This window comes from Pseudophryne corroboree, chromosome 9 (genome assembly GCF_028390025.1).
Source record: "Pseudophryne corroboree isolate aPseCor3 chromosome 9, aPseCor3.hap2, whole genome shotgun sequence".
Taxonomy (NCBI): Eukaryota; Metazoa; Chordata; class Amphibia; order Anura; family Myobatrachidae; genus Pseudophryne; species Pseudophryne corroboree.
This window is the reverse complement of record NC_086452.1, coordinates 342,397,790-342,424,899: the sequence shown is the minus strand read 5'-3', so window position 1 is coordinate 342,424,899 and position 27,110 is coordinate 342,397,790. Positions and strand designations below refer to the sequence as shown.

Sequence of the window (27,110 nt, the reverse complement as noted above, 5' to 3'; positions counted from 1 at the left end):
TAAGATTGGCGCACCTGTTTCGAAGCAGACTATTGCTCGCTGGATCTGTAATACGATTCAGCAGGCTCATTCTACAGCTGTGCCGGTACCAAATTTGGTTAAGGCCCATTCCACTAGGAAGGTGGGCTCTTCTTGGGCGGCTGCCCGAGGCGTCTCGGCATTACAGCTTTGCCGAGCGGCTACTTGGTCGGGGTCAAACACTTTTGCTAAATTCTACAAGTTTGATACCCTGGCTGATGAGGACCTAGCGTTTGCTCAGTCGGTGCTGCAGAGTCATACGCACTCTCCCGCCCGATTGGATGCTTTGGTATAACCCCATGGTCCTTACGGAGTCCCCAGCATCCTCTAGGACGTAAGAGAAAATAAGATTTTAAACCTACCAGTAAATCTATTTCTCTAACGTCCTAGTGGATGCTGGGACTCCGTCAGGACCATGGGGAATAGCGGGCTCCGCAGGAGACAGGGCACATCTAAAAAAGCTTTTAGGTCACATGGTGCGTACTGGCTCCTCCCCCTATGACCCTCCTCCAAGCCTCAGTTAGGTTTTTGTGCCCGTCCGAGAGGGTGCAATCTAGGTGGCTCTCCTAAAGAGCTGTTTAGAAAAGTTTTTTTTTAGGTTTCAATCTCAGTGATTCCTGCTGGCAACAGGATCACTGCATCGAGGGACTTAGGGGAGAGATTTCCAACTCACCTGCGTGCAGGATGGATTGGAGTCTTAGGCTACTGGACACTTAGCTCCAGAGGGAGTCGGAACACAGGTCAGCCTGGGGTTCGTCCCGGAGCCGCGCCGCCGATCCCCCTTACAGACGCTGAAGAGACGGCAGAACGGAGGTCCGGAAAGCAGGCGGCAGAAGACTCCTCAGTCTTCTTGAAGGTAGCGCACAGCACGGCAGCTGTGCGCCATTGTTGTCACACGGCTCACTGACTCAGTCACGGAGGGTGCAGGGCGCTGCTGGGGGCGCCCTGGGCAGCAATATAATTACCTTTAGTGGCAAAATAAATACATCACATATAGCCATTAAGGCTATATGTATGTATTTTAACCCAGGCCAGTTTCTTAAAAACCGGGGAAAAGCCCGCCGAAAAAGGGGCGGAGCTTATTCTCCTCAGCACTCAGCGCCATTTTCCTGCTCAGCTCCGCTGGTGAGGAAGGCTCCCAGGTCTCTCCCCTGCACTGCACTACAGAAACAGGGTAACAAAGAGAAGGGGGGCATAAATTGGCGATATTTATATATTAAGAGCGCATATATAGTAAACAACACCTTCTAGGGTTGTTTATATACATTTATAGCGCTTTTGGTGTGTGCTGGCAAACTCTCCCTCTGTCTCCCCAAAGGGCTAGGGGGTCCTGTCTTCGATTAGAGCATTCCCTGTGTGGCTGCTGTGTGTCGGTACGTGTGTGTCGACATGTATGAGGACGATGTTGGTGTGGAGGCAGAGCAATTGCCGATGATGGTAATGTCACCCCCTAGGGAGTCGACACCGGAATGGATGGCTTTAGTTATGGAATTACGTGATAATGTCAGCACATTACAAAAGTCAGTTGACGAAATAAGACGCCCGGCAAACCAGTTAGTACCGGTTCAGGCGTCTCAGACACCGTCAGGGGCTGTAAAACGTCCTTTACCTCAGTCAGTCGACACGGGTACCGACACAGATGAATCTAGTGTCGACGGTGAAGAAACAAACGTATTTTCCAATAGGGCCACACGTTATATGATCACGGCAATGAAGGAGGCTTTGCAGATCTCTGATACTGCTGGTACCTCAAAAAGGGGTATTATGTGGGGGGTGAAAAAACTACCTGTATTTTTTCCAGAATCAGAGGAATTGAATGACGTGTGTGATGAAGCGTGGGTTAACCCCGATAGAAAACTGCTAATTTCCAAGAAGTTATTGGCATTATACCCTTTCCCACCAGAGGTTAGGGCGCGCTGGGAAACACCCCCTAGGGTGGATAAGGCGCTCACACGTTTATCAAAGCGAGTGGCGTTGCCGTCTCCTGATACGGCCGCCCTCAAGGATCCAGCAGATAGGAGGCTGGAAACTACACTGAAGAGTATATACACACATACTGGTGTTATACTGCGACCGGCAATAGCCTCAGCCTGGATGTGCAGTGCTGGGGTAGTGTGGTTGGATTCTCTGACTGAAAATATTGATACCCTGGATAGGGACAGTATTTTATTGACTCTAGAGCAATTAAAGGATGCTTTCCTTTATATGCGAGATGCTCAGAGGGATGTTTGTACTCTAGCATCAAGAGTAAGCGCGATGTCCATATCTGCCAGAAGAAGTTTATGGACGCGACAGTGGTCAGGTGATGCGGATTCCAAGAGGCATATGGAAGTATTGCCATATAAAGGAGAGGAATTGTTTGGGGTCGGTCTTTCGGACCTGGTGGCCACGGCAACTGCCGGCAAATCCACTTTTTTACCTCAGACCCCCTCCCAACAGAAAAAGACACCGTCTTTTCAGCCGCAGTCCTTTCGCTCCTATAAAAAGCGACCAAAAGGACAGTCTTATCTGCCGCGAGGCAGAGGAAAGGGTAAGAAAGGGCAGCAAGCAGCCCCTGCCCAGGAACAGAAGCCCGCCCCGGCTTCTACAAAGCCATCAGCATGACGCTGGGGCTTTACAAGCGGACTCAGGAACGGTGGGGGGTCGACTCAAGATTTTCAGCAATCAATGGGTTCACTCACAAGTGGACCCGTGGGTCCTGCAGATAGTATCTCAGGGTTACATGCTGGAGTTCGAAAGGTCTCCCCCTCGCCGGTTCCTAAAGTCTGCTTTACCAACGTCTCCCTCAGAAAGGACGTCGGTTTTGGAAGCCATTCACAAGCTGTATTCTCAGCAGGTGATAGTCAAGGTACCCCTCCTACAACAGGGAAAGGGGTATTATTCCACACTATTTGTGGTACCGAAACCGGACGGTTCGGTAAGGCCTATTCTAAATCTGAAATCCTTGAACCTGTACATAAAGAAATTCAAGTTCAAGATGGAGTCACTCAGAGCAGTGATAGCGAATCTGGAAGAAGGAGACTTCATGGTGTCCTTGGACATAAAAGATGCTTATCTACATGTCCCGATTTACCCCTCACACCAAGGGTATCTCAGGTTCGTGATACAAGACTGTCATTATCAGTTTCAAACGCTGCCGTTTGGGTTGTCCACGGCCCCTCGGGTCTTTACCAAGGTAATGACCGAAATGATGGTTCTTCTACGAAGAAAAGGCGTATTAATTATCCCTTACTTGGACGATCTCCTGATAAGGGCAAAGTCCAGAGAACAGCTGGAAGTCGGTGTAGCGCTAACACAAGTAGTGCTTCAGCAACACGGGTGGATTCTAAATCTTCCAAAATCTCAATTGACCCCGACAACACATCTGCTGTTCCTGGGCATGATTCTGGACACGGTTCAGAAAAAGGTATTTCTCCCGGAAGAGAAAGCAAGGGAGTTATCCGAACTTGTCAAGAACCTCCTAAAACCAGGAACTGTCAGTACATCAATGCACAAGAGTCCTGGGAAAGATGGTGGCTTCGTACGAAGCGATTCCATTCGGCAGATTCCATGCACGAACATTTCAGTGGGATCTGCTGGACAAATGGTCCGGATCGCATCTGCACATGCATCAGCGGATAACACTGTCACCGAGAACAAGGTTGTCTCTCCTGTGGTGGTTGCAGACTGCCCATCTGTTAGTGGGCCGCAGATTCGGCATACAGGACTGGGTCCTGGTGACTACGGATGCCAGCCTACGAGGTTGGGGAGCAGTCACAAAGGGAAGAAACTTCCAGGGCGTGTGGTCAAACCTGGAGACGTCTCTTCACATAAATATACTGAAGCTAAGAGCGATCTACAATGCTCTAAGCCTGGCAAAATCGCTGCTTCAGGGTCAGCCGGTGTTGATCCAGTCCGACAACATCACGGCAGTCGCCCACGTAAACCGACAAGGCGGCACGAGAAGCAGGAGTGCAATGGCAGAAGCTGCAAGGATTCTGCGCTGGGCGGAGAATCATGTCGTAGCACTGTCAGCAGTGTTCATCCCGGGAGTGGACAACTGGGAAGCAGATTTCCTCAGCAGACACGACCTTCACCCGGGAGAGTGGGGACTTCATCCAGAAGTTTTCCACATGATTGTGAACCGTTGGGAAAAACCAAAGGTGGACATGATGGCGTTTCGCCTCAACAAAAAATTGGACAGGTATTGCGCCAGGTCAAGAGACCCTCAGGCAATAGCTGTGGACGCTCTGGTAACACCGTGGGTGTACCAGTCAGTGTATGTGTTCCCTCCTCTGCCTCTCATACCAAAGGTACTGAGAATTATACGGAAAAGAGGAGTAAGAACAATACTGGTAGCTCCGGACTGGCCAAGAAGAACTTGGTATCCGGAACTTCAAGAGATGCTCACGGAGGATCCGTGGCCTCTACCTCTAAGAAGGGATCTGCTTCAGCAGGGACCTTGTATGTTCCAAGACTTACCGCGGCTGCGTTTGACGGCATGGCGGTTGAATGCCGGATTCTAAAAGAGAAGGGCATTCCTGAGGAAGTTATTCCTACTTTAATTAAAGCCAGGAAAGAAGTGACCGCACAACATTATCACCGCATTTGGAGAAAATATGTTGCGTGGTGTGAGGCCAAGAAGGCTCCAACGGAAGAATTTCAATTGGGTCGATTCTTACATTTCCTGCAAGCAGGATTGTCTATGGGCCTCAAATTGGGGTCCATTAAAGTTCAAATTTCGGCCTTATCAATTTTCTTCCAGAAGGAATTGGCGTCAGTGCCTGAAGTACAAACTTTTGTCAAAGGTGTACTACATATACAACCCCCAATAGTGCCTCCAGTGGCACCGTGGGATTTGAACGTGGTTCTAAATTTTCTCAAATCTCATTGGTTTGAGCCTTTAAAATCGGTAGATTTAAAATACCTTACATGGAAGGTAACCATGCTGTTGGCCCTGGCTTCAGCCAGGAGAGTTTCGGAGTTGGCAGCTTTGTCATACAAAAGCCCATATCTGATATTCCATTCGGACAGGGCAGAATTGAGGACACGTCCTCAATTTCTCCCTAAGGTGGTTTTGGCATTTCACTTGAACCAGCCTATTGTGGTGCCTGCGGCTACTAGCGACTTGGAGGACTCCAAGTTACTGGACGTTGTCAGAGCATTAAAAATATATATTTCAAGGACAGCTGGAGTCAGAAAATCTGACTCGTTGTTTACATTGTATGCACCCAACAAGTTGGGTGCTCCTGCGTCTAAACAGACGATTGCACGTTGGATATGTAGTACAATCCAACTTGCACATTCTGTGGCAGGCCTGCCACAGCCTAAATCTGTAAAGGCCCATTCCACAAGGAAAGTGGGCTCATCCTGGGCGGCTGCCCGAGGAGTCTCGGCATTACAACTTTGCCGAGCAGCTACGTGGTCAGGGGAGAACACGTTTGTAAAATTTTACAAATTTGATACTCTGGCTAAAGAGGACCTGGAGTTCTCTCATTCGGTGCTGCAGAGTCATCCGCACTCTCCCGCCCGTTTGGGAGCTTTGGTATAATCCCCATGGTCCTGACGGAGTCCCAGCATCCACTAGGACGTTAGAGAAAATAAGAATTTACTTACCGATAATTCTATTTCTCATAGTCCGTAGTGGATGCTGGGCGCCCATCCCAAGTGCGGATTGTCTGCAATGCTTGTACATAGTTATTGTTACAAAAATCGGGTTATTACTGTTGTTGTGAGCCATCTGTTCAGAGGCTACTTCGTTTGTGTTATCATACTGTTAACTGGGTTCAGATCACAAGTTGTACGGTGTGATTGGTGTGGCTGGTATGAGTCTTACCCGGGATTCAAGATCCTTCCTTATTGTGTACGCTCGTCCGGGCACAGTACCTAACTGAGGCTTGGAGGAGGGTCATAGGGGGAGGAGCCAGTACGCACCATGTGACCTAAAAGCTTTTTTAGATGTGCCCTGTCTCCTGCGGAGCCCGCTATTCCCCATGGTCCTGACGGAGTCCCAGCATCCACTACGGACTATGAGAAATAGAATTATCGGTAAGTAAATTCTTATTTTCTCCTAGTCCGTAGAGGATCTAGTGCGGAAACTCTGCAAGACTTGTATATAGTTGTTGCTTACATAAGGGTTCTGTTACAGTTGGAAACGGTCTTGGACCGTGACTGTTATTGTTCATACGGTTAACTGGTTATGTATGATCCAGGTTACATGGTATGATTTGGTGTGGGCTGGTCTGAATCTTGCCCTTGGATTTCTAAATCCTGCCTTGTATTGTCCATCTCCTCTGGGCACAGTTCTGTAACTGAGGTCTGGAGGAGGGGCATAGAGGGAGGAGCCAGTGCACACCCATAGTAAAAGTTCTTTTTAGGTGCCCTATCTCATGCGGAGCCCGTCTATACCCCGTGGTCCTTACAGAGTCCCCAGCATCCTCTACGGACTAGGAGAAATAGATTTACCGGTAGGTTTAAAATCTAATTTTTTTCCAGTACATTGGTTCCAAAATTCTGAATTGACCAATTGGCCGTTTTTTTGTGATTTTCAACTTCCTGGTTATAGCTTTGCCTGTTGAATGTTGACATTTTTTTATTTTTTTGCCAAAGCCTTGAAAAGCCCAAGTCCTGCCAGCAGCATTGTGTTCCACCTCTCTCATCTGACCAATGGTATCATTGATGAGACTGAAATAATAGAGCAGGAACCCGAAGATTCTGAGGATGAGAAAGGAGGAGGAGGAGTAGAAGAGGAGGAGGACGACGACAAGGATGATGATGGCAGTGAAGAGGTAGGAAAGTGGTAAAATGTATCAGCCATTACAGTGATGCCAGCATATAATAGCTCAGTTTTCTAGATAATTCGAAGTACACTAAATACCCTGACCACATATTGTCCTGTGTCTGCTCCATGGAGAGTTTTTAACTCATGGACATGCAGGATTTTCCTCCCATCTCAGTGGAAAAGGGGCTGGTGTAGGTTGGAGTTACTACTGCCTTTGTTGAATAGACTTCTGTACTTTCAAATTAAGCAATTAAGATGCTAAATATTGATGGGGACGGGACATCGTTGTGCTATCACAAAATATTTTGACTAATTTACTTAAAGTATAGCTAAGTTCCTGTTCACCTGCAACAATCATTTTCATTAACCATTATGCTGAGGTTATGACAGCCATAATAATGGGTTTATGGTAGAGCTCTGGCTCCATCTAGCTGCACCTTCCAGGTAATGCAGCTTAACGGGCATCATAGTAAAATGTATATTGTCTTCCAGGAAATGACTCTTCAGCTGCCCGAAGCTTTGGAGGAACAACCTGGTATGTATCAAATGCGAGCAAATCAACTTTGTAGGGAGACATAGTGTACAGTCAGATACTAGATAATATTCAATGTTGTAATGAAATGTTCTGTATATAGTGAAGCACAAGCTATCCTGTTCTCTACAGTAAATTCCTCCTCTTCCTATTTTCATAATGCTGGCTTATACTGTAGCTAGATACAATTTTGACTAACTTAAAGAATTCTATGTAACCATTCTACCTGAGAAATTCTCTAATCCAAGCGCAGGATTGGCAACACACTTCTATAGTCTTATAACAGGCTTTTTTAGATGTGTTGACCATTGACTGTTAGAACACAGAACCTCATGTTTATCTCTAGCAATTTTTTAGATATTTTCTAAGCATACTTACTGGGGAATTTATGAGACATTGGTGAATGATCGTGTATAGGGCATTAAATGTTGAAATTGATGCGGTTTTGGATCCTGATTGCCTCCGAAATAAACATTGAACATTTATTGTATGAGGGACACAAGTACTGTATTTCCATGTAGCCTGCAAATTTGTAGTCCTTTTCTGTCCTGTACTTGTGATTGGATTTCCCCTTGAGTTAGAATTCCTGACTGCACAATAGTGGAGAAATGAGTGTAATAAATGAACAAAATGTGACATAACCATTTTTTTTTTCCTTCTTTCTTTTACCATTTAGATTTGACTAAGGAAATTGCTAAAAAATCAGTCACTTTTGACAAGCTGGGAGTGGAGACTGATGATGCTTATGACTTTAATACGGATTTTAACTGAAAAATCAATTTGATCTAGATTACATGAAACGCTTGTGCCCAGTTTGGATGGCTGTACAGAGATGGTGGCTTGTACCTGGAGTTTTTGAGGCTATTGATAGACTTGGAAATGACAATTGTCACTGTATATAGAGTGGTATTGTATAACATGGATTCTGTGAATCTTAAATTATCCATTATGACTGATGTATGCAAAGTCTGGAGAGTATAATGCCTTATAATAAATACATTGTTCGGTCTTATCTGTACTGAGTGAATGTAACAGTGTTACAGTACAACTACAGTACAACTACAGTAACAGAGTAGTACTGGCTGAGTGGTTAAAGAAAGGCTGATCTTTGAAAGATGCAATAAAGATATGCACTGAACTACATTATACATGCGTTTTCACACAGTCCAGTGATTGTGCTGAGCCCCCCCAAAAAAGTGGGCCCCAGGACCCCTCACTTTTAAAAATTGTGGTCTTTCCGGTCTTTTTCTGGGTCCCATTGGAATGAAGGTTCGTATTCATCTTAATCTTGTTTGGACACTACAAAAGTGTTGCAAGGTGGGGGGATGGGGTGACAATGCTGCTAGGCTGTGTGGCATGCAGGACACTCCTGCACCAGAGCTGTAGCTAGACATTTTGGTGCCCTTAGGCAGAAAGTGAATTTCTGCTCCACCTCACAGACTGTAAAGCATAGGTAAGGCGCGCTGCAAAATTTTAGGGGCGTCACCACATAATAGTGGCAATTCACATTACACCACACAGTAATGCAGCTTATGCACACTGCACCAGGTAGAACCTCCTATGCACACTGCACCAGGTAGAACCTCCTATGCACACTGCCCCAGGTAGAACCTCCTATGCACACTGCGCCAGGTAGAACCGCCTATGCACACTGCGCCAGGTAGAGCACGTTATACACTTTGCTCCAGGCACAGCACGTTATACACTTTGCTCCAGGCACAGCACGTTTTATACACTTTGCTCCAGGCACAGCACGAGTGTGGTACTACCCTGCCAGCCCAAGTGGCATTATGCCATTGTGCACATACAGACACAGACTTATTATGAAGTACACAAACATCGAGACACACGTGTATATATACAGACTAACACAAGCTGCCCATCCCTGTTGCTGGGTGCTGAGAATAGCCGGTAACAGAGCTCTCTCCACTCCGCGTCTCCTGTTGCTGCCAAGCTCCATAGACACTGTGCCTGACGAGCTGTCTCCTCTCTCGACCCCCCCCCCCCTTCCCCTCCTCCTCTGCTGCCAGGTCATCACTGCTCTGTTATAGCCACCGCCCTCTCTGCTGTGTCGGGCCGGCTGTGAGTGAGGGGAGGCGGCAGCAATGTCTATCAGTGGCCCGGGTGGGGTGGGGTGTTTCAGGGGAGAGCTCACAGCAGCAATTGTAATGGGGACCAGTGACCTGGGGGAGAGCTCATGGCAGCAATTGTAAGGGGACCAGTGACTGGGAGGGGGGGAGCTCACGGCAGCGCAGCACCAATTGTAAGGGGACGGGGAGGCGGCACCAACCATCTCCACCCCCGGGCTCACGGCAGCGCAGCATCCATTGGAAGGGGACGGGGAGGTGGCACCAACCATGCTCCACCCTCCCTGTCTATAAGTGACCGGGGTGGGGGGCGGCTCACGGCAGCACAGCATCCATTGAAAGGGGACGGGGAGGTGGCACCAACCATGCTCCACCTTCCCTGTCTATAAGTGACCGGGGTGGGGGGCGGCTCACGGCAGCACAGCATCAATTGGACTGGGAGGTAGCAGGAGGATTCACTGGTCGCGGTGTACAGCGCTTCCTGTGGGACCCGCTGATTTTTGAAAACCGGGTCCCTTACTGCTTGTAACTTGTAAAATACGCGCTATAGCGAGTATTTGAGATCACTGCAGTCATAGTGGAGGTTATTGGGCCAGAGGTTCCCAAACTGTGTGCCGTGGCTCCCTGGGGTGCTTCGGGACACTTGCAGGGGTGCCCTGGGTTGGTGGTCCAGGACCAATTCAAATTATTCATGGTCAATATAATAGGCAAAACCAGTGCTGGTGGCTGCCAGTCATAAAATATGTGGTCAAACAGAAGCAAATCTTGTCCCTCACCACACAACTGACCCTAAGGATGACATATAAACGCAATCTACTTAATGTAATATTTCTTTCTAAATTTCTCAATAAGAAATTTTTAGCCTAGGGGTGCCGTGAAATTTTTTGGGATATTCTAGGGCGCTGTGACTCAAAAAAGTTTGGAAACCACTGTATTGGGCACACACTTTTGCTGCCAGGTGATGTTGTATGGCACATACAACAAAACACAGGTTTAGAATAGAAACCCCAGTAATACACTAAATATAAGGACTGGTAGTAGTGTGTCTTACACCAGTTATTTGTGTGATCTCACTCTGCACTTGTTCCAAAAGTGAAGGCATGTGTAATGGGATCTGACCTGCAATCATCTGCCAGGCCCACCTGTGCCGAAAGGTGGTCCAGAATGAACAGGTGGCCCATGCAGACAGGGAGATGACACAGTGGACTGGTTTACTGTTGACATACATTCTGATTTAGGTTAACCTAGAGTGTATACAGTATGTTGTATGCTTGTCAGCAGAGCCATATTTCTTTTACATCCTAGAGGATACTGGGATCCACATTAGTACCATGGGGTACAGATGGGTCCACTTTAAGAAATCAATAGTGTGGACTGGCTCCTCCCTCTATGCCACTCCCACCAGACTCCATTTAGAAAATGTGCCCGGATGAGCCGCTCCACGCTTAAGGAAGCTCCAGAAGAGTTTTTTACATTTTTTTTTCTGTTTGTTTTACAGGCATTGCTGGGTGGCACCAGCATGCCTGCTTCGTGGGACTTAGGGGGGAGACTGGCCCAACTTCCTAAAGAGTTAATGGTCCTGTTTTCCGCTGGCAGGACATGAGCTCCTGAGTGAGTCATTCGCAAGCCTCACCACGGCGAGCGTACCCACTCGCAGCACGCCGCCACCCTTAACAGAGCCGAAGATAGAAGAGTACAGCGCCGGTGTCCCGGTTAGCGGGTCGCTGGCGAAAATGGCGGCATCTGCCATTTCATCTTGGATGACCTCTCGCAAACTCAAACTAAATTTCTGTTTCATCCACTAGGGCACAGGTTCTCAAACTCGGTCCTCAGGACCTCACACAGTGCATGTTTTGCAGGTTTTCTCACTGAATCGCAAGTGAAATAATTAGCTCCACCTGTAGACCTTTTAAAATGTGTTGGTGAGTAATTAATACACCTGTGCACCTGCTGGGTGGCCTGCAAAATATGCACTGTGTGGGGTCCTGAGGACCGAGTTTGAGAACCTATGCACTAGGGCAGTGTTTCCCAACCGCGGTTCTCAAGGCACACTAACAGTCCTGGTTTTAGTGATATCCAGGCTTGAACACAGGTGACTTAATTAGTACCTCAGTTATTTTGATTTAACCATCTGTGCTGAAGCCTGGATATCATTAAAACCTGCACTGTTGGTGTGCCTTGAGGACCGCAGTTGGGAATGTCTGCACTAGGGGTCACTGGAGTACTCATGGGATATGGATGGTGCATTAGCAGGGATAGGCACATTTTAATATTTAAATGTGTAACCCCCCTTCCCCCTCCATACTTCAAAGTACCCCAGTGTTTTTTATGTGCCTCCTAGGATTGGACATATTGGATTCAGCTTCCAGCTATAATTTATTTCTCTGACGTCCTAGTGGATGCTGGGAACTCCGAAAGGACCATGGGGAATAGCGGCTCCGCAGGAGACTGGGCACAACTAAAGAAAGCTTTTAGGTCACCTGGTGTGCACTGGCTCCTCCCACTATGACCCTCCTCCAAGCCTCAGTTAGATTTTGTGCCCGGCCGAGGTTGGATGCACACTAGGTGCTCTCTTGAGCTAGAAAGAAAGTATATATTTAGGTTTTTTATTTTACAGTGAGACCTGCTGGCAACAGGCTCACTGCAGCGAGGGACTAAGGGGAGAAGAAGCGAACCTACCTGCTTGCAGCTAGCTTGGGCTTCTTAGGCTACTGGACACCATTAACTCCAGAGGGACTGACCGCATGGAACTGGCCTTGGTGTTCGGTCCCGGAGCCGCGCCGCCGTCCCCCTTACAGAGCCAGAAGTAAGAAGAGGTCCGGAAAATCGGCGGCAGAAGACATCAGTCTTCACCAAGGTAGCGCACAGCACTGCAGCTGTGCGCCATTGCTCCTCATACACACTTCACACTCCGGTCACTGAGGGTGCAGGGCGCTAGGGGGGGGCGCCCTGAGTAGCAATAAAAAGACCTTGGCTGGCAAAAATACCACAATATATAGCCCCAGAGGCTATATATGTGATAATTACCCCTGCCAGAATCCAGAAAAAAGCGGGAGAATAGTCTGCGAAAAAGGGGCGGAGCTATCTCCTTCAGCACACTGGCGCCATTTCTCCCTCACAGCTCCGCTGGAAGGAAGCTCCCTGGCTCTCCCCTGCAGTCTACACTACAGAAAAGGGTAAAAAAAGAGAGGGGGGGCACTAAATTTAGGCGCAGTATATATAACAGCAGCTATAGGGGACATAATTCAGTTAGTCCCTGCATTATATAGCGCTCTGGTGTGTGCTGGCATACTCTCACTCTGTCTCCCCAAAGGGCTTTTGTGGGTCCTGTCCTCTTAGAGCATTCCCTGCGTGTGTGCGGTGTGTCGGTACGGCTGTGTCGACATGTTTGATGATGATAATGATGTGGAGGCGGAGCAGTTGCATATAGAAGGGATGTCACCCCCTGCGGGGCAGACACCTGAGTGGATGGACTTATGGAAGGAATTGCGTGCACGCGTCGACTCCTTACACAAAAAATTTGACGACATGCCAAATGCGGGACAGCTGGCTTCTCAGCTCGTGCCTGTCCAGGTGTCTCAAAGGCCTTCGGGGGCTCTAAAACGCCTGCTACCTCAGATGGCAGACGCGGATGTCGACACGGATACTGACACCAGTGTCGACGACGATGAGTCTAGTCTAATGTCCACTAAGGCCATTCGTTGCATGATTGAAGCAATGAAAGAGGTGTTACAAATTTCTGATATAAACCCAGGTACCACTAAAAAGGGTATTATGTTTGGGGAGAAAAAACTACCCGTAGTCTTTCCCCCATCAGAAGAATTAAATGAAGTGTGTGAAGAAGCGTGGGCTTTCCCTGATAAAAGATTGGTAATCTCTAAGAAGTTACTAATGGCGTTCCCTTTCCCGCCAGAGGATAGGTCACGTTAGGAGACACCACCTAGGGTGGATAAAGCGCTCACACGTTTGTCTAAAAAGGTGGCACTACCGTCTCCGGATACGGCCGCCCTCAAGGAACCTGCTGATAGAAAGCAGGAGGCTATCCTGAGGTCTGTATATACACACTCAGGCATTATACTTAGACCTGCTATTGCGTCAGCATGGATGTACAGTGCTGCCGCTGCGTGGTCAGATTCCCTGTCAGAAAATATTGACACCCTAGACAGGGACACTATTCTGCTAACCATAGAGCATATAAAAGACTCAGTCTTATACATGAGAGATGCACAGAGGGAGATCTGCCGGCTGGCATCTAAAATAAGTGCACTGTCCATTTCTGCTAGGAGAGGCTTATGGACTCGCCAGTGGACAGGGGATGCAGATTCAAAAAGGCACATGGAAGTTTTGCCTTATAAGGGTGAGGAGTTATTCGGGGATGGTCTCTCGGACCTAGTTTCCACAGCAACTGCTGGGAAGTCAGCATTTTTACCCCATGTTCCCTCACAGCCTAAAAAGGCGCCGTTTTATCAGGTACAGTCCTTTCGGACTCAGAAAAACAGGCGTGGAAAAGGCGGGTCCTTTCTGTCCAGAGGCAAATTTGAAATCCTTGAACACATACATAAAAAAATTCAAGTTCAAGATGGAATCGCTCAGGGCGGTTATTGCAAGCCTGGACGAGGGGGATTACATGGTATCCCTGGACATCAAGGATGCTTACCTGCATGTCCCCATTTACTATCCTCACCAGGAGTACCTCAGATTTGTGGTACAGGATTGCCATTACCAATTCCAGACGCTGCCGTTTGGACTCTCCACGGCACCGAGGGTGTTTACCAAAGTAATGGCGGAAATGATGATACTCCTTCGAAGGAAGGGAGTTTTAATTATCCCGTACTTGGACGATCTCCTAATAAAGGCGAGGTCCAAGGAGCAGTTGTTGGTGGGAGTAGCACTATCTCAGGAGGTGCTACACCAGCACGGTTGGATTCTGAATATTCCAAAATCACAGCTGGTTCCGACGACACGTCTACTGTTCCTGGGTATGATCCTGGACACAGTCCAGAAAAAAGTGTTTCTCCCGGAGGAGAAAGCCAAGGAGCTGTCATCTCTAGTCAGAGACCTCCTGAAACCGAAACAGGTATCGGTGCATCACTGCACGCGGGTCCTGGGAAAGATGGTGGCTTCTTACGAAGCAATTCCTTTCGGCAGGTTCCATGCCAGAATCTTTCAGTGGGACCTGTGGGACCAGTGGTCCGGATCGCATCTTCAGATGCATCGCCTGATAACCCTGTCTCCAAGAACCAGGGTGTCTCTGCTGTGGTGGCTGCAGAGTGCCCATCTTCTAGAGGGCCGCAGATTCGGCATACAGGACTGGGTCCTGGTGACCACGGATGCCAGCCTTCGGGGCTGGGGGGAAGTCACACAGGGAAGAAACTTCCAAGGACTATGGTCGAGTCAGGAAACTTCCCTACACATAAATATTCTGGAACTAAGGGCCATTTACAACGCCCTAAGTCAGGCAAGGCCTCTGCTTCAAAACCAGCCGGTACTGATCCAGTCAGACAACATCACGGCAGTCGCCCATGTAAATCGACAGGGCGGCACAAGAAGCAGGATGGCAATGGCAGAAGCCACAAGGATTCTCCGATGGGCGGAAAATCACGTACTAGCACTGTCAGCAGTGTTCATTCCGGGAGTGGACAACTGGGAAGCAGACTTTCTCAGCAGGCACGACCTCCACCCGGGAGAGTGGGGACTTCATCCAGAAGTCTTCACGCTGATTGTAAATCGATGGGAACGTCCACAAGTGGACATGATGGCGTCCCGCCTAAACAAAAAACTAGAGAGATATTGCGCCAGGTCAAGGGACCCTCAGGCGATAGCTGTGGACGCTCTGGTGACACCGTGGGTGTACCAGTCAGTTTATGTGTTCCCTCCTCTGCCTCTCATACCAAGGGTACTGAGAATAATAAGAAAACGAGGAGTAAGAACAATACTCGTGGTTCCGGATTGGCCAAGACGAGCGTGGTACCCGGAACTTCAAGAGATGATCTCAGAGGACCCATGGCCTCTGCCGCTCAGACAGGATCTGCTGCAGCAGGGGCCCTGTCTGTTCCAAGACTTACCGCGGCTGCGTTTGACGGCATGGCGGTTGAACGCCGGATCCTGAAGGAAAAGGGCATTCCGGAGGAAGTCATTCCTACGCTGATTAAAGCCAGGAAAGATGTAACTGCAAAGCATTATCACCGCATATGGCGGAAATATGTTGCTTGGTGTGAGGCCAAAAAGGCCCCAACAGAGGAATTTCAACTAGGTCGATTTCTGCATTTCCTACAAGCAGGAGTGACTATGGGCCTGAAATTAGGCTCCATTAAGGTACAGATCTCGGCTCTGTCGATTTTCTTCCAGAAAGAACTGGCTTCATTGCCTGAAGTTCAGACGTTTGTGAAGGGAGTGCTGCATATTCAGCCCCCGTTTGTGCCTCCAGTGGCACCTTGGGATCTCAACGTGGTGTTGAGTTTCTTAAAATCACATTGGTTTGAGCCACTTAAAACCGTGGATCTAAAATATCTCACGTGGAAAGTGGTCATGTTATTGGCCTTGGCTTCGGCCAGGCGTGTGTCAGAATTGGCGGCTTTGTCATGTAAAAGCCCTTATCTGATTTTCCATATGGATAGGGCAGAATTGAGGTCTCGTCCTCAGTTTCTCCCTAAGGTGGTATCAGCTTTTCACTTGAACCAACCTATTGTGGTGCCTGCGGCTACTAAGGACTTGGTGGATTCCAAGTTGCTGGACGTATTCAGGGCCTTGAAAATTTATGTTTCCAGGACGGCTGGAGTCAGGAAAACTGACTCGCTATTTATCCTGTATGCACCCAACAAGCTGGGTGCTCCTGCTTCTAAGCAGACTATTGCTCGCTGGATTTGTAGCACAATTCAGCAGGCGCATTCTGCGGCTGGACTGCCGCATCCTAAATCAGTAAAAGCCCATTCCACAAGGAAGGTGGGCTCATCTTTACAACTTTGCCGAGCTGCTACTTGGTCAGGGGCAAACACGTTTGCAAAATTCTACAGATTTGATACCCTGGCTGAGGAGGACCTTGAGTTCTCTCATTCGGTGCTGCAGAGTCATCCGCACTCTCCCACCCGTTTGGGAGCTTTGGTATAATCCCCATGGTCCTTTCGGAGTTCCCAGCATCCACTAGGACGTCAGAGAAAATAAGATTTTACTCACCGGTAAATCTATTTCTCGTAGTCCGTAGTGGATGCTGGGCGCCCGTCCCAAGTGCGGATTGTCTGCAATACTTGTACATAGTTACTGTTAACTAAAGGGTTATTGTTGAGCCATCTGTTGAGAGGCTCAGTTGTTTTCATACTGTTAAACTGGGTATTGTATCACGAGTTGTACAGTGTGATTGGTGTGGCTGGTATGAGTCTTACCCGGGATTCAAAATCCTTCCTTATTATGTCAGCTCGTCCGGGCACAGTGTCCTAACTGAGGCTTGGAGGAGGGTCATAGTGGGAGGAGCCAGTGCACACCAGGTGACCTAAAAGCTTTCTTTAGTTGTGCCCAGTCTCCTGCGGAGCCGCTATTCCCCATGGTCCTTTCGGAGTTCCCAGCATCCACTACGGACTACGAGAAATAGATTTACCGGTGAGTAAAATCTTATTTTTTTACTTTTTCACCACAGCTCTTCCCAGCTTATTAAGAAGCTTGTGTCTGGGTCTGTGTGTACTGCTATGGGCAGAAGAGGCTTGTCGGTGCTCAATCAGAGGAGCCCCGCCATAGACCTAAATCAGCTTCAGCTGATTCAGCCTAAGGCTGCATCAGCTGATTCAGCCTAAGGCTGCAGGAGCTGGATGATGCTTGAAGGTAGAAGCCCCGTCAGAGCCTCCACTAACTCTCAAGGTACTGTTTTCTATGCGTTGCCTGGGACCTGAACACGCTGAGAGCTCTGTCCAGCCGCGGATGGCCACACTGCCGCCGCTGGCCAGACGCCGTTACCAGTATAAGGACAGCGGTCGCACACTGATCAAAGTGCGCTCCCGCTACTCAGCCCAGCCGCAGACAGCCAGGCTGCCGCTGCTGGGCTTCTGCTACCGCTCCCTGCCTTCCTCCGCTTTCCGGCTCCCTGCCGCTAGCTATGATCAGCGGGAGAGGAGGGAGTATAACCGCGAGTTGCGCTGATGCACAGGGGGGGATCCTTATACATTGGGCAACTTTCACTGCTGCCGCGGTCTGTCAGCAGTACACACAGCGACGCTGCAGTGGGTGAGATCGCGGGATATGGGAGGATGATACCCACAGCACCACTGCTCTGGGGAGGTTCATCATCACTATAGAATGACAATCCCTGGTATCTGGTTATTACATATGTGTATATATATTACATATATATTGTAATATATGCATAGGAGGTTTATTACAGTTAATGTCTGTGCGAGTGTTATCTAATGGAATCCACGTGCACAGTGTGAATACCAGTCCGCATACGGACATCTACCCTGATCCTATTTGGGCAAGTAGAAAGGCGGCTAGATCTAACTATATTAACACCATCTGAGTTGCGCATGGCTGCTATAACCAATGTCCAAGTCTTGCACTAACAGTAGTCATCATTTGTCGCATGTTAACAGTTTCAGCTGCGTTGCAGTCAGACGATTCAATGCCAGACCTTTTAACTATCACACAAGGCCACGAGTCACATAGTGAAGTTATTCATAGCCCAGCCAGACATAATCTCAGCAGGAAAAAAATATACAAATGGGGTGCGCTGTCAATAGCAGCTGGTGTAGGGGGTGGCAATCCCCAATAAATGTAGTTACAGAAAAAGAGAAAATAACAACTGCGTTCTGTTGTTCTAATGGGTATATCCCTCTATTCTCTCCAAAGATCAAAACAACATTAAAATAGTGAAAGATGGAACTGAAAACATATAAAAGGACGGTAGGTTTTAGGTTGAATTAATGACAGATTTAATAAAAATAATAATAATAATATTGTTTAAAAACATATAAGATTAGAACATCTGGGATCAACTTCGAAAACTCAGTTTGTGGGTCAAAGACATTCACTAATCCCCTTAGGAGAATTAAATAGTACCCCAGGCTAGGATTCTCTCCAGATCGTGGTCCACAAGTCAGATATTAGGTGAGTAGCAGCTTTTGAATGTCCCTCTTTTAAGCACACTGTGCAAGCTTTTTCATGCAGGCAGGGATTTTTTCAATCTCACCATAGCAGGTTGGGTCCAAGGTGGAGAGACCAATTGATGCCGTCCGGGTCAATCGTGAAGAGATGAGTCTCCAATTTGAAAGGGGATAAGTAGTGAAAATTGTCCAGCAATATCGTCTCAACGCGTTTCGCTGATGTTGACTACCAGCTTCCTCAGGAGTGAATGATAGAGCATGACCCAGAGCTCTTTATATACCCTGTACAATTAATAAAATTGCAAACACCTGTGTATTAATTAATTCAACTACCTAACCGTCCCAAAGAACGATAAAGACAAATATCATATAAGCCTGTATTCTGGTCTCACATGTGGATGTTTATAAATTTAATCAAAAACGAGATCTGGAAAAGTATAAAATTACTATGTTTATTCTAATGAGAATGATCTTTTGTCCGGTCATGTGATTATTATTCATCACATGATCGTTCACCAAGATCTCATTGGGTCAGATGGATCAGATGATTCATTCGAACTGAATTATGGGGAAGTTGGGCGGAGGAGCAGGTGCCAGTCCTAGCCATGACGGCGTCATCCCCACGCTCCGTAGCCGCGTCACCAGAACACGTGGTCACGGGGTCGGTCCGCGTCATACGGCGCGTGATCGACGTCCCGTCGTGACGTGAAGCCGCCACCCACGTGGTCGATACATGTAGATCACATGATCGGCCCGTAGACGTCATGCCCTAGCAACGCGGCCCGGGGCATAGCAACGGCGCAGCCAGGCTCCGGCCGCACATGCGCCCCCGTCCCAAGGAGCCCATTATATAAACGGTCACCAAGGTGATCTAATACAATCCAACAAACATGATATGTTCCCTAATGGAAAATAAATTGAAAAAGTAAATATATATATGTAAATATACTCTTCAGTTGGAGTTAATATATATATATAGATGGCATTCGAAAAACCAATTGATGCAATAGTATATATTTTTTCTTCTTAGATGTATTGGTGGTATATTTATATATTGAGAGAAAATATATATATATATATATTAATTTTGCCCATTTTAGTTTACATAAAAATCAGTATGGAGAGAGAAAAAAACATGATCATATAATAATAGTATACATGAAATGTAAATCTCGAAGAAATCTACACATGCATATATTCAATGAAAAAAAAACCCACGAAAGTGGAGACAGGATCTAAATATAAATATGAATATTAGGAGGAGAGAAAGACTGAACAAGAAAACGAGAAGTACATGGATACATCAATTGATAAATTACCTCTAAATCACTGAATTCAATTCAATCGCCTCATTGAGGCCATCAGGATATAATGAGTTACATTTTAGCATCCAATATACCTCTCTCTTACATAATCTGTTATAACGGTCACCACCCCTAGCTGTGGGGGGAATCAATTCCAATGAAACTATAGTTAAACTACTCGGATCATTGGAATGTTTTTCATTGAAATGACGTGATACACTATGTGTGGTACAATTTTTTATGATATTTCGTCGGTGTTCCATAAACCGGGTATGGAGGGATCTCATAGTCCTACCAACATAACGTAAGCCACACCCACAGCTCAATAGATATATAACAAATTTGGAGTCACAATTCATAAAAGATTTTAGAGTGTACGTTTCATTATTTTGAGGTAATTGTATTGAGTTTGTTTTTCTAGGTATATAGGAGCACATTGTACATCTTGTCTTTCCACATCTGAAGAAACCACATGGTCTTTGTACTAACCAACCCTGGTCAGCGGATTTGGCATTTGTTTTGTTCGCTCTAAGGTGGCTGGGGGCTAGAATGGTTTTAAGAGTCTTATTTTTCTTATAAATAACTTGTATTTTATCTGGTAGAAGTTTTCCAAGAATTGTATCTTGTTTCAATACTTTATAATTCCGGGAAATGATAGTTTTGATTTGACCAGAGCACCTATTGTATTTACTAATAAAAGCACATTGTCTCTCTTCTGATTTTTGAGCAGAATTTTTAGAGGCTTTAGAATATGTCTTTTTTTCTAAAAGATCTTCTCTATCCATATTAAGTACTTCTTCTAAAGCTTGTTCTAGAATATTATCAGGGTATTCTCTGGATCTAAAGGAGTCAATCATATCAGTTGCCTGTGCACGGAAGGTTTCTATCTCCGTGCAGTTACGTCGCAGCCTCATTAGTTGTCCCTTGGGTATATTCTTTTTCCAAGGGGCATAATGGGCACTTTTATAGTGTAAATAAGAATTAGTATTAACTGGTTTAACATAATTTGAAGTGATTATTCTATCCTCCACTGCTCTGAGGGTCACATCCAGAAAATCAACGCGTTCCTGACTATATGTGAAGGTGAAAGATAAATTATAAGAGTTGGAATTAAGTGAGGAGACTAAATCTTGTGCAGAAGATAAATCCCCATCCCAAATAATAAAAAGATCATCTATGTATCGGCCATAGAAGACCAGGCTCCCGCCCCATCCGCCATTCCACAGATGGCGATCCTCAAAATCGCCCATGTAGAGATTTGCGTAGCTGGGCGCGAACCTGGTCCCCATGGCCGTTCCCATAACCTGTAAATAATATGTGTCCTGAAATAAAAAATAATTGTGATGAAGAATGAAAGAGATACAATCCCTTAAAAATTGTTTATGTTCCACACTGAGGTCTTCATCCGAGGATAAAGATTGACAAATGGTTTCAACACCTTTGGAGTGTGGAATATGTGTGTAAAGTGCTTTGACATCCAGTGTCAAAAAAGCATAATTTTGTTTCCAGGGAATTTTTGGGATCTTTTTGAGAAAATCTGTTGTATCCTTCAGATGTGACCTCAATGTGGAAACCCGTGGTTGAAGAAAGTGATCTATATAATAAGAAAGATTGGAGGTAAGTGAATTAATACCTGAAATAATAGGTCTCCCTGGGGGTGAAGTGAGGGATTTGTGAATCTTTGGAAGAAAATAAAAAGTGGGCGTGACGGGAAATGTGGGGAGTAGGAATCTACGTTCTTCTCTGGAGATGACCCCCGATGAGACAGCGGAGTCTAATAGAGAACGAAGTTCATTAATATAAGACTGGGTGGGATCAGTTTTAAGAACTGAATAAAATTGGGTATCAAGTAATTGTCTGAAAGCTTCGTCAATGTAATCTTCTCTGTTCATGATAACCAGACCGCCTCCCTTATCTGCCTCTTTTATAATTATATTAGTATCTTTAGTAAGATGTTTAAGAGCACTTTTTTCTTGCTTAGAAAGGTTAGAGCAGTGATAGGTGTGTTTTCGTTGTTTCCCAATAAGATCTTTGAAGTCTTCCAGAGTGATTTTATAAAAGGACTCAATACAGCTACTCTTGGCTGAAATTGGGAAAAATTCCGACTTGAGTCTGAAGGGATTAACAGGTTTTTGAAGATCAAAAATCTTACAGTATTCCCCAGATTCAGGTCTCTCTGTACTGTTCTGTTCCCACAGTTCTTTGAGGATGGAAAGCATGGCATCATCGTTAGAATCCAATAGTATAGGTATCGACTGATCTCCGCGCCGTTCAAGGTCCCTTTTGGCAAAGAATCTTTTACGGCACAGAGACCTGACGTACCGATTTAATTCAACATAGAGATCAAAAATGTTTGGTTCGTCTGTTGGTGAAAATTTTAAGCCTTTCTCTAATAGAGATATATCGGCTTGACTCAGAACTCGGTTGGACAAGTTGAAAATACTTCTTTTGTGTTTCCCATTCGTCTGAGAAGATGCTAGATTTTTCTTGGATATTTTCTGTTCATGCTTTCCTCTCTTGCCTCTGGGCTTATATCCCTGCCTCTTTTTGGGGTGTCTTTGTGGTGGGAATAATTGTATTTTGTTTTCGGGCGTGCCCCTAAAAAATCCCTATCCTCAGTGTGATGTTCCTGTGTTCCTCCTGAAGCATTGTCTCCATAGTGATTCCTTCTTGTTTGAGGGGGAGAAGTGTGATGATCTACATAATGGTGTTGTTCTCGCCTCTCTGTTTTCCTATAGCCCTGGTTCTTGTATTTGTTTGAATTAGAAGGGTCTCTAGATTGATTTCTAAAGGGTGGTCTTGATCGTAATCTATACCAATCTCTCCCTCTATTTTGAGCTGTTTGTTCTTTAGAGTGGGCCCGTTTTTCTATGTTTTTTTCTATAGGATCTTACAGAATTATTCTCATAATCATAAAGATCTCTCCTAAATTTTTTCTGTTTTTGTTACATAATATTTTGTTCATATCTTACAACTTTATCATTGACTGATCTATCTCTCTCGTTGAAACTCTCCTCTCTATTAAATCTCTCCATTGATTTTTTTAAACTATCTCTTTTTCGATACACATAACCTTATGTGACCTGTATTTAACAATCAATTTCATCATTGCAAGAGAACAATCATCCAAAAGTTTATCCCATTCAGTTTGATATTCTTGATTGTCTTGAAATATAGAGGATTTGAACAACCTGAGGCCTCTTGGTACCATTTTTTTGTCAATATACTGTTGTAAATTTGTACTATCAAGCCAGTTCCTAGATTCGGCTTTCAAGAGGTCCTCCAGTTTGTAGAAATCCTGTATCATATCAGATCTATCTGAACCCAATTTCTCAGTCTTAGGTACATCCATGTGAGACCAGTAGGCTTGTCTCCTATCATTACGTTCACTAATATTCGTAAAACAACTCATGACTGCAGCACCACCAGAATACCAAAAAACAAACAAGTAGAAAAAAATATACAAATGGGGTGCGCTGTCAATAGCAGCTGGTGTAGGGGGTGGCAATCCCCAATAAATGTAGTTACAGAAAAAGAGAAAATAACACCTGTGCTCTGTTGTTCTAATGGATATATCCCTCTATTCTCTCCAAAGATCAAAACAACATTAAAATAGTGAAAGATGGAACTGAAAACATATAAAAGGACGGTAGGTTTTAGGTTGAATTAATGACAGATTTAATAAAAATAATAATAATAATATTGTTTAAAAACATATAAGATTAGAACATCTGGGATCAACTTCGAAAACTCAGTTCGTGGGTCAAAGACATTCACTAATCCCCTTAGGAGAATTAAATAGTACCCCAGGCTAGGATTCTCTCCAGATCGTGGTCCACAAGTCAGATATTAGGTGAGTAGCAGCTTTTGAATGTCCCTCTTTTAAGCACACTGTGCAAGCTTTTTCATGCAGGCAGGGATTTTTTCAATCTCACCATAGCAGGTTGGGTCCAAGGTGGAGAGACCAATTGATGCCGTCCGGGTCAATCGTGAAGAGATGAGTCTCCAATTTGAAAGGGGATAAGTAGTGAAAATTGTCCAGCAATATCGTCTCAACGCGTTTCGCTGATGTTGACTACCAGCTTCCTCAGGAGTGAATGATAGAGCATGACCCAGAGCTCTTTATATACCCTGTACAATTAATAAAATTGCAAACACCTGTGTATTAATTAATTCAACTACATAACCGTCCCAAAGAACGATAAAGACAAATATCATATAAGCCTGTATTCTGGTCTCACATGTGGATGTTTATAAATTTAATCAAAAACGAGATCTGGAAAAGTATAAAATTACTATGTTTATTCTAATGAGAATGATCTTTTGTCCGGTCATGTGATTATTATTCATCACATGATCGTTCACCAAGATCTCATTGGGTCAGATGGATCAGATGATTCATTCGAACTGAATTATGGGGAAGTTGGGCGGAGGAGCAGGTGCCAGTCCTAGCCATGACGGCGTCATCCCCACGCTCCGTAGCCGCGTCACCAGAACACGTGGTCACGGGGTCGGTCCGCGTCATACGGCGCGTGATCGACGTCGTGACGTGAAGCCGCCGCCCACGTGGTCGATACATGTAGATCACATGATCGGCCCGTAGACGTCATGCCCTAGCAACGCGGCCCGGGGCATAGCAACGGCGCAGCCAGGCCCTGGCCGCACATGCGCCCCCGTCCCAAGGAGCCCATTATATAAACGGTCACCAAGGTGATCTAATACAATCCAACAAACATGATATGTTCCCTAATGGAAAATAAATTGAAAAAGTAAATATATATATGTAAATATACTCTTCAGTTGGAGTTAATATATATATATAGATGGCATTCGAAAAACCAATTGATGCAATAGTATATATTTTTTCTTCTTAGATGTATTGGTGGTATCTTTATATATTGAGAGAAAAAATATATATATATATTAATTTTGCCCATTTTAGTTTACATAAAAATCAGTATGGAGAGAGAAAAAAACATGATCATATAATAATAGTATACATGAAATGTAAATCTCGAAGAAATCTACACATGCATATATTCACTGAAAAAAAAACCCACGAAAGTGGAGACAGGATCTAAATATAAATATGAATATTAGGAGGAGAGAAAGAGTGAACAAGAAAACGAGAAGTACATGGATACATCAATTGATAAATTACCTCTAAATCACTGAATTCAATTCAATCGCCTCATTGAGGCCATCAGGATATAATGAGTTACATTTTAGCATCCAATATACCTCTCTCTTACATAATCTGTTATAACGGTCACCACCCCTAGCTGTGGGGGGAATCAATTCCAATGAAACTATAGTTAAACTACTCGGATCATTGGAATGTTTTTCATTGAAATGACGTGATACACTATGTGTGGTACAATTTTTTATGATATTTCGTCGGTGTTCCATAAACCGGGTATGGAGGGATCTCGTAGTCCTACCAACATAACGTAAGCCACACCCACAGCTCAATAGATATATAACAAATTTGGAGTCACAATTCATAAAAGATTTTAGAGTGTACGTTTCATTATTTTGAGGTAATTGTAGTGAGTTTGTTTCTCTAGGTATATAGGAGCACATTGTACATCTTGTCTTTCCACATCTGAAGAAACCACATGGTCTTTGTACCAACCAATAATCTCAGCAGGCCAGCGCAAGGTTCTGAATTTTTACTGACACTAAGGAACCTTTCTCTGACGTCCTAGTGGATGCTGGGAACTCCGTAAGGACCATGGGGAATAGCGGGCTCCGAAGGAGGCTGGGCACTCTAGAAAGATTTATGACTACCTGGTGTGCACTGGCTCCTCCCACTATGACCCTCCTCCAAGCCTCAGTTAGATTTTGTGCCCGGCCGAGGTTGGATGCACACTAGGGGCTCTCCTGAGCCTTTAGAAAGAAAGATAGAAATTAGGTTTTTTATTTTCAGTGAGACCTGCTGGCAACAGGCTCACTGCAGCGAGGGACTAAGGGGAGAAGAAGCGAACCTGCCTGCTTGCAGCCAGCTTGGGCTTCTTAGGCTACTGGACACCATTAGCTCCAGAGGGATCGACCGCAGGCCCAGTCCTTGGTGTTCGGTCCCGGAGCCGCGCCGCCGTCCCCCTTACAGAGCCAGAAGCAAGAAGAGGTCCGGAAAATCGGCGGCAGAAGACATCAGTCTTCACCAAGGTAGCGCACAGCACTGCAGCTGTGCGCCATTGCTCCTCACACACACTTCACACTCCGGTCACTGTGGGTGCAGGGCGCTGGGGGGGGGGGCGCCCTGAGAAGCAATAATAACACCTTGGCTGGCAAAAATACCACAATATATAGCCCCAGAGGCTATATATGTGGAAAATACCCCTGCCAGAATATAGGAAAAAGCGGGAGAATAGTCCGCGGAAAAGGGGCGGAGCTATCTCCCTCAGCACACTGGCGCCATTTCTCCTTCACAGATCCGCTGGAAGGAAGCTCCCTGGCTCTCCCCTGCAGTCTACACTACAGAAAAGGGTAAAAAAGAGAGGGGGGGCACTAAATTTAGGCGCAGTATACAGTTATATAGAAAAAGCAGCTATAGGGGACATAACTCAGTTAGTCCCTGCATTATATAGCGCTCTGGTGTGTGCTGGCATACTCTCACTCTGTCCCCCCAAAGGGCTTTTGTGGGTCCTGTCCTCTGTTGGAGCATTCCCTGTGTGTGTGCGGTGTGTCGGTACGGCTGTGTCGACATGTTTGATGAGGATAATGATGTGGAGACGGAGCAGATGCCTTTAGAAGGGATGTCACCCCCTGCGGGGCAGACACCTGAGTGGTTGAGCTTATGGAAAGAAATGAGTGCACGTATAGACTCCTTACATAAGAAATTTGACGACATGCCAAATGTGGGACAGCCGACTTCTCAACTCGTGCCTGTCCAAGCGTCGCACAGGTCATCAGGGGCTCTAAAACGCCCGCTACCTCAGACCGCAGACCCAGATGTCGACACTGATACTGACACCAGTGTCGACGACAATGAGTCTAACCTGATGCCCACTAAGGCCATTCACTGCATGATTGAGGCAATGAAAGAGGTGTTGCACATTTCTGATATAAATACAGGTACCACTAAAAAGGGTATTATGTTTGGGGAGAAAAAACTACCCGTAGTTTTTCCCCCATCAGATGAATTAAATGAAGTGTGTGAAGAAGCGTGGGTTTTCCCTGATAAAAAATTGGTAATTCCTAAGAAGGTACTAATGGCGTTCCCTTTCCCGCCAGAGGATAGGTCACGTTGGGAAACACCTCCTAAGGTGGATAAAGCGCTCACACGTTTGTCTAAAAAGGTGGCACTACCATCTCCGGATA

At 45.8% G+C, this 27,110-nt stretch overlaps 1 protein-coding gene across 1 annotated transcript in view; it reads left to right on the top strand.

Moving 5' to 3' along the window:
- Positions 1-8,322, top strand: part of GNL3 (G protein nucleolar 3) — a 79,035-nt gene extending 70,713 nt beyond the window's left edge. The window contains exons 13-15 of the mRNA XM_063940629.1: positions 6,607-6,785; positions 7,271-7,313; positions 7,987-8,322. Coding sequence (XP_063796699.1) covers positions 6,607-6,785; positions 7,271-7,313; positions 7,987-8,081 — 317 coding nt within the window. The 3' untranslated portion in view covers positions 8,082-8,322. The remainder of the gene's footprint in view (positions 1-6,606; positions 6,786-7,270; positions 7,314-7,986) is intronic.
- Positions 8,323-27,110: the final 18,788 nt, after the last annotated feature.